General features: G+C 27.8%; 2 protein-coding genes across 2 annotated transcripts; one reads left to right on the forward strand and one right to left on the reverse strand.

Annotated features, from left to right (window-relative positions):
- Positions 1-1,830: 1,830 nt before the first annotated feature.
- Positions 1,831-4,471, reverse strand: LOC126855642 (pyridoxal phosphate homeostasis protein). The gene is made up of 4 exons (XM_050603448.1): positions 3,776-4,471; positions 3,234-3,594; positions 2,857-3,098; positions 1,831-2,758 (listed from the first exon to the last, which is right to left on the reverse strand). Exons 1-4 carry the CDS (start codon positions 3,845-3,847, stop codon positions 2,684-2,686), a joined length of 750 nt encoding a protein of 249 aa, XP_050459405.1. The 5' UTR covers positions 3,848-4,471; the 3' UTR covers positions 1,831-2,683.
- Positions 4,472-4,743: 272 nt separating this feature from the next.
- Positions 4,744-7,773, forward strand: LOC126855641 (uncharacterized). The gene is made up of 4 exons (XM_050603447.1): positions 4,744-4,908; positions 4,998-5,315; positions 5,967-6,229; positions 6,313-7,773. Exons 2-4 carry the CDS (start codon positions 5,233-5,235, stop codon positions 6,909-6,911), a joined length of 945 nt encoding a protein of 314 aa, XP_050459404.1. The 5' UTR covers positions 4,744-4,908; positions 4,998-5,232; the 3' UTR covers positions 6,912-7,773.
- Positions 7,774-8,480: the final 707 nt, after the last annotated feature.

Here is an 8,480-nt window from a genome sequence, read left to right on the forward strand (position 1 = left end):
AGATAATATAATATAGAAATAGATTGAAAAATTTCAAATTGTACATGCATTCTTTGATATGCGCGAGTCCACACATAAACGGCTCATTAATCAATGTTATATTTTGTCTTAAAATTTAATAATAAGATTTGATAATAATGAAAATTTGATATATATATATATATATATATATATATATATATATATATATATATATATATTGTATGTATAAATGTGCAAAGCTGCAATGTGATGTATGTATATATACATATTTTACATTTTACATTGAATATTGCATCATAGAAAGTATATGTATTAGTAATACATACATATATACAGTGTACCAATCTCCTCTATATTCATGATTGTCTGATGCAAGCTTACATCGAGTTGCACCGAAGCCGTTGAGAAGCCGTCTCTTAATTGATATACATATTATAAGGGTAAGGTAACGTATATCTAATCAATGTGTTTTGTTATTTGCGCTATGTATGGAGAAGCACAAGAGAAATGTACGCGTGCACACAAATATGAACACACAAACATAATGTATGAAATCTCTTAAATCTCAAATTGTTTTTAAAAATAATTCCATTCCTTAAAATTAGAGATGTTCGCTTTTGCAAATGACTTTGCTTAAAATTTTGATTATAAAAGTAAAATTGCATCTGAAAAAATTATATTAAAAATGTAATCGCGTTACATATGAAAAAAATTATTTCACATGTATTAAAATATATATGTGAACAATATTTAAAGGTATGCCTGACTGATTTTAATTTCAAACGATGAGATTGTATCCTGTAAATAATCATTTCAAGAAATAGAAACTGCAACACATAATATTTCTATAAAAATGTTTATTTAAACTTTCTTATCGTTAATTATTCTTGTACGCTTTTCATTAAACATTTGCTATAATAAATGTCAGTCGATTAATATATTAATTGACGAATAATGAATATGAATTAGAATTTTTTGCGAGAAATAAAGTATACAAATAATTTCTTTAACTCTTGAGAGCGGTAACTTACGCAATTCTTGACCTTGCATAAGATACATTTGTGAACCATGTTCTTATAAAAGAAAAAAAGAAAGAAAAAGATGAAGGTGACCTACATATGTACATAATGTACAGCTAAAGATTGGAACTGGACCACGCCCTTTTATCTTATTAATTTTTTCAAACATTAATAAATTAAGAGTAAAATCAAATTTTCAATTATTTTACAATATTAATATTTATAAATATATAACTTTATTCATAACTTTGCAAAAGAAAATTGATTATTTCAAAGTTGTAGAAAAAAAGATATAATATTATTTGATAACCAATATCTCAATCTCTATAAAATCTTTTATTGAGGATTTATCAATATTAAAATTCTTCTTGTTCTTATCTTATGTTAAAAATCAATAATTATATTATCGAAAAATATAATAAAATAAAAAACAAAATTAAATAACACAATCTAATAAAAATCTACAAAAGAATTTATAACTTTAGCCTAATATACACATCGAGAAAGTATTCATTAAGAATGTCATAAGTATATGTTCTCATCATATAACAATAGTTTTTAAATTATTCAATTATGAATAATTGAAAATATTTGAGCGAGGCCGTTGCTTTTATGATATAATCATAGTAATTGATAGTAATTGTGACACACACAGTTTGCTCAGTTTCATATTGAAGCTTGGATATATGTTTCGGCATATATTATAAATATAAAATATTATACATATATCTTTTATTAAAAATATATATTACTTATATTAAATTTAAATACAATAGATAAAAATTCAATATTAAAGAAAATCTCTTAAAATCTCACTTTATACACAATATTTTATACATCTATTTTTATTTTATGTGTATACATACATACACAAAGTGTAATTTATACCCACCAAGACATATAGCATTATTCCTTAATAAAATATGATAATCGCGACGCGCGGCTAATAGTGTGTGCGCGTGGCTACACTATCCGACGCGTGATTCATAAACATGCCTGACTAAAAAACAACGCTGATTGGCTAAACTTTTTAATTTTTCTTTTCATTAAGAATTTCTTAAAATAAAAAAGAAAAGATTGGATTTTTTGATTCACTTTTCACCAAATAACGCTATAATATGTAATCGTGCGAATTACGGAACATATAACTTAATATATATGTATATGTTATGTATTGTATACATCTATTCTATATATCTATATATATGTTGATTACATATCAAGGCTACATTCCAAAACGTACTCTCCGAGGAAAATTTTACTCGATGGCCGTTCCAAAACTTTCTTGAACATTTCTGATTGGTTCCAAGCCGGCCATCGAGTAAAATTTTCCTCGGAAAGAAAATTTTATACCAGTTTCGGAACTTAGGCTAAGATAAATTATATATAACACTTTTTCTTGATATTACAAAATGCAAGAATTTTACAGAATTGTTTTCACAATTTTCACGTTTTAAAATTCATTGAAAAAAAAATGTTGCAATCTGTTTAGTATAGTAATTACAATTTAATATATCACATCATGTATCAGATGCAATATCATCCATTGCGGAAGATAAAATATATATACAAATAAATTTATTTCGTTACTAGTAAAATTCATCATTTACCTTTACCATTTTTATTTTATTTTAAAATGAGCAAAAAAAAGAAAAATATATTATAATTCTTATATCATTTCTTTACAAGGTATTCTTTTGCGGTCTATTACCAAAAATGGCTGTTCCTACTCTTACATTTGTACTGCCAAGTTCAATCTATAGTAGAAAATGAAAATTGCATTTAATGCATCTGTATGAAGACATACAAAATTTATCATCACTATTAACAAGTAGATTGCATTTAAATATCTCACCGCATGTTCATAGTCGTTAGACATTCCCATTGATAATTCGATATTTTTCGTATCAATCCCCAATTCATCACTTATCTTTTCTCGGCATTTTATCAAACAGATAAAATCTGGATTTGGACCATTTGCAATATTATATCCGAACATCCCTATTGTCATAAGACCTATGAATTTCAAATTATGGCAATTATTTATAACGTGCTTTACAAGAGTCGATACTTGTACAATATCGCAGCCATTTTTTTCTGTAAAAAAAAAAAAATTGCAATTTTTATATAGATATACAAAATAATATGCAAATAAATAAGCAGAAAAAAATTATATCTTACATAATTTTCTCACGATAAAATACAGAATGAGATACAATTATATTTAATTACCTTTCTCTCGACTCGTGTTAACTTGTACCATAACATTTAATTTGCTATCATCGCTCTTTCGAAATTTTGGCCAGGAATTATTAAGCATATCTGCGAGTTTGTCATTACTGACAGTTTCGATCATATATAAATTTGGTACATTTAAAATTTTGTTGACCTTATTTCTTTGTAAATTGCCTATAAAATGCCATTGAATTTCTTTGCATTGTTCAAGAATCTGTGGGTTTAAAGATTTTTCCACTAATTCATTTACATAATTTTCACCAAAATGTCTTTGACCGGCTTCATAGGCAAATAATATCGATTCGACAGATTGCAACTTGCTAACGGCTACCAATCGCGGTTCATAATATCGATGTTTCTGGAAAAAATATATATTATAAAATATAAATTATATATATTTTCTTATCAATCGCATGAGCTAATCTTGGGATTAATTTTCATATCGTAATTTTTTTTATATGTTTCGCAATGTAAATTTATTAAAATTCTAAATAAATATATATTTAATATAGTATGTTTCTTAAATAAAAAGAAGATACCAATTCTCTTTTTGTAGCAGCATATAATATTTTATCGCGGACTGATCTCAGATGTACCGCTATTTCTGCCATGTTATATTTAAATAATATTGTTATAAATTTTTCTAATCAACGTATGAGAAAGAGAGGAAGAAACTGCCCATGTGCGTATGTCGTGCATGCATATGAGAGTATACACTCATAAAATATTCTTTCTTCAATAAAAGTTAGAAGTATCCCTCTGTTTCTGCTTTATGACGACACCGCAACACAATATAAATAATATATGTACACAGTAGTGATTCTGAATTGTTGTTTTTGATGTAGTTGTTCCAAGTCATACGATTTGTCACCGTTTTGAATTGGTTAAACCACAATGTACACTAATAGCAGCGTATTCGATTTGTTGACTCTACCCGACTCTGGGTCGAGTCGAATCCCAGATCTCAAGTTCGATTTGAAACTCAATGACTCCAAACTATCATGGCGGAAAGCGGTTTATGATTGGTTTCGTGATTCATAACCTCTATCAAAGAGTTTTTAACATTATTATCTATCATATTTTCATTATTACTACTTATTCTTCTTTTTATTTTATATAATATAAACTTATATTTCTGTGATAATGATGATCAAGAATAATGTTAATTGTGACTTTTTGATAGAGGTTATGAATGACGAAACCAATCATAAACCGCTTTCCGCCATGATAGTTTAGAGTCATTGAGTTTCGAATTGAACTTGAGATCTGACTCGACTCGACCCAGAGTCGGGTAAAGCCAACAAATCGAATACGCTATATGTTTTGGAATGCAGCCTAAATATAATCCAATACGGGCTTAAAATTGCGTTCCGTTTGATACTACAAAAATTTCGAATAATTTAATCGACCAATTGGAACAAAAGGACACAATTATTTCTTTGCTCTGATTGGCCAATCAAATGTTTCGAAACTTTCGTAGCATCAAACGGAGCGCATCTATTGTTCACAGCGTCTTGTAGCTATTTGTCGCAATGATGTGTAGAAGCCATTTGAGATTGTTTGTCAATCATTATGATTATTAATACTACGTTAATTCACTGCTATTTTTGTCAAAAGAGAGAATCAGAAGAATCGTAACTATGAAGCTAATTATGAAAATCTTAATCAGAGAGTAAGTATCGAATTATATTTTTTATCCGTGTCTCTTCATTGTATATTAATAGATTTTTTTCCATATTCTAAACATTTGTCGAATTGCAGATCAATCAAATGATAACTTGGACCAAATCCTAAAAGTTGTTGCGACTAATTTTTAATTATAATAATTGTATAAACAATATTACATACGAATATACAACAATGCAAGATTATTTTTACGAATAACAATGCTCAGATATCAATTTTTAACATGTTATTTCGCGCATCTGTATATTATTGAGTAACATAAAGAATTCAAGCTCGCTATTGGATTAAAAAATTACAAAATTGTATAAAAATGGACAATTCAAGGCAACAAGACAGATCTCTTAGCAGTGGAATTTCATTGCCACAATGGATGAAAGGAAAAATGGATAATAGGTAGGTTCTATTTCTAAATAACTTCCTCATTATCTATGTGTTCATAGAATAATTTTATCATTATCTTTATAGAAACTTTCTCAAAAGAGCATATCAATCAGGTAGAATTAATACAGTAACTATGATATCGAATGGTAGAAAACTGTTATAGCGTTACACATTTGATATTTTGCCAGATTAGTCAATATATTATTTATAGTCATTTATTTATGTTAATACACACAAACGTTCAAATATATAAATTGTTTTTTATAAATCTATTTGTTTATTTTCTTTTTATTTTTTTTTAAATACAAATGGTATACAAATATATACGAATATTTTAAATGTTATCAAAGATTAAAAACTATTTAATAAGAAATTATCTTTAATAAAATTAGCATAATAAATTTCTATCGTTATTAAGAAATTATCTACACGTGGATACTAATATCTTCTCTCGTTACTTCTCGTCGATAAATGGTATTCATTACATTACACAGTGAAAATTTGTTTTAAATTTTTGATAATATAAAAAAATACTACAATTATATTTAAGAAGCAAACAGTTCACAAATCAAGCACTAATCTTGTAACGCGCTATATCAGTTAAACAGATTACATTCTTACATTAAAGTAACTTTCTTTCTAAACGTAATTTTTCTTTTTTAGATTCGACTTTGACGAAGCTGCATTCAGTCCACCATCTTACGACGATAGTTTTTTTTATATAAGAAATTCAAAATCACAAAATCCCGAAGTATCGCAACATGGATTAAAACATATCGTAACTGAGGCTTTGAATGAAAATAACACGAGTTCTACAAATCAGATAAGGAATGAAAAATCCATTTCCGACTTGAAAGAAATCAAGGAGATTGATTTTAGCAAACATCCTTTGCCATGCCAACCGTTTATACCGATAAATAGTAAAAGTATATATTACTAAAATCTTTATTTCTGCAAAATATTATACTTTTAAATATAGATGTCTCTTTTTATATTATTGTTCTTTTAGTCGATGATATTAAATCTCGGAAGATTCCAGAAGCAGGCGGAAGCATAAAACCCAAATCGCAGGGAACGGACGACGGTTTTCACGGTGAACCGGCTCTTTGCGGCAAATCAATCGTTCATGTAGCAAATCAAATGATGTCCGGTAAATTTGTTAAAATGTTTGCATCAGATCCGCAATCTCAGCAGACAGATAACCAATTAAAAAATGTTAGTAAGTCATTACCGACGACACCGTTGACATCGCCGACAGGAACTCCAGATAGTTCACCGAAAGCGCGTAGAAAAATTCACGCTAACAGATATTTCACGGGCGCGTTTGTACCAGACAAAGAGAAATATCAGGGTAATTGGATCTTGGCAAGCATATTAGGCCAATCTAGAGAAATTATTACCGCAAAAATAGAAGAAGAAGCTGAATCCTTCGCAGACGTGGAACCACGCAAGCCGCTTAATCGAAAAAAGTCGATATCTTCGCAAAATCTTACATATATAGGAAAAGAAGAAAAATTAGCGGATAAGTCGTCGGTTTACGTAAATATGTTCGAAGCTAAACCATCGGAATTAAGAGAAATGAATTTTTGGTCACCGACTTCCATGTGAAATTTTAAATTCGATTGGATTATATAACTATGTAGGTATAATTATATAACTATGCTTCTACCAAAACATATATTCGAATTAATTTAGGTTAATTCCATACAATTTAATAACTCGTAGCTTTAATTCTTTATAATATTTCACTATTTTAGCAATGTTTCGTACGACGTATATATCAACATATTTTACATATTCGGATTTTTATAAGCGAAATACTTTGAAAACGATCAATAGTATCAGTACATACGCAATATAATAGAATCGTAAACGTTCCATAGTAATCGCGTGGAACGGGTGACTTTCTACATTACCTTCTTTTTAGATACAACGGCGCATCCGTAATCTTATTAAATAAAGTATCATATTTTTTTTCACATCAATTAGATAATTAATCAATAATAAAACAATTTAAATCTTTCAATCGTCTCGTACATAAAATGTTACAATAGAGTCAATCACAGGCATATATATATAATATATGTGTTTATAATGACGACTAGACCGCTAACAGTCATGCGACAGGTAGCCATTCACAATTGGGCAGAATATATCCAGGTTGAGAAAATCAATATTTATTTTTGATGAAAAAACAATATTTAATATAACTTTTATTATTATTATTATTATTATTTTTTATTTTATATTAAATATATACAAAACTTTTATATTAATATCAGCTTTCTCTTCCAAACTATGATCGATGGACAGTGGGTTATATTCTGTTCAATTACCCTGGCTTAACTCGTCATATCTTTTTATTTATATGGCTGGTTAAGTTTAGCACGCGAATATACTTATATGGCAATTGACATTTGCCACATTGCTGTTCGCAGTATAATATATATATATATATATATATATATATATATATATATATATATATATATATATATATATATATATATATGAACATTTGTGGAGTTATTAAATAAACGTGATGGGACAGGTTTTTTTTTTTGCTATTATTAATTATAAGCGAGATGTAACATATTATACATTAAACCGCACTATTTCTTTTACGCGTTTCGTATACGTTATACTTGATAACTTTATAAATAATCTATTTTTTGGTTAAAAAAAAGATTCAATTTTAACAATTTGAACGCAAAACGGATTGTTAATATATTCTTGTATACGAACATTATTTACATTATTTATATATAAAAAATGATATCTTGTGTCATACTCGTTCTTTGTACACTTGGATTTTAGTGCATAATTTACACATATATTTATCAACACAAATTTATAAAATTTTGTTAATTTTTGTGGTGTTTTAATTACGTACATACAACTTTCGAATCGTTATAAAACGTGACATGTGCAATGTAAATTATAAAGAAGTAAATTATAAGAAAGTTGGAAAAAAAAATTGAAAAATTTTCTCATTCTTAATCCCGTCCTTTGACAAACTCCTATACCACCTATATTGAGGCTGCATTTCGTAATTATTTGTTAGTACTGAAAATCTACAGTTTGTCACGTACACTACACTTCGAGTACTGGCAGTGAATTAAGGAGGACAGTCAGATTTGTGAGAAAATAATGATTTTGGCTACTACGTGGCGCTAG

This window comes from Cataglyphis hispanica, chromosome 16 (genome assembly GCF_021464435.1).
Source record: "Cataglyphis hispanica isolate Lineage 1 chromosome 16, ULB_Chis1_1.0, whole genome shotgun sequence".
Taxonomy (NCBI): domain Eukaryota; kingdom Metazoa; phylum Arthropoda; class Insecta; order Hymenoptera; family Formicidae; genus Cataglyphis; species Cataglyphis hispanica.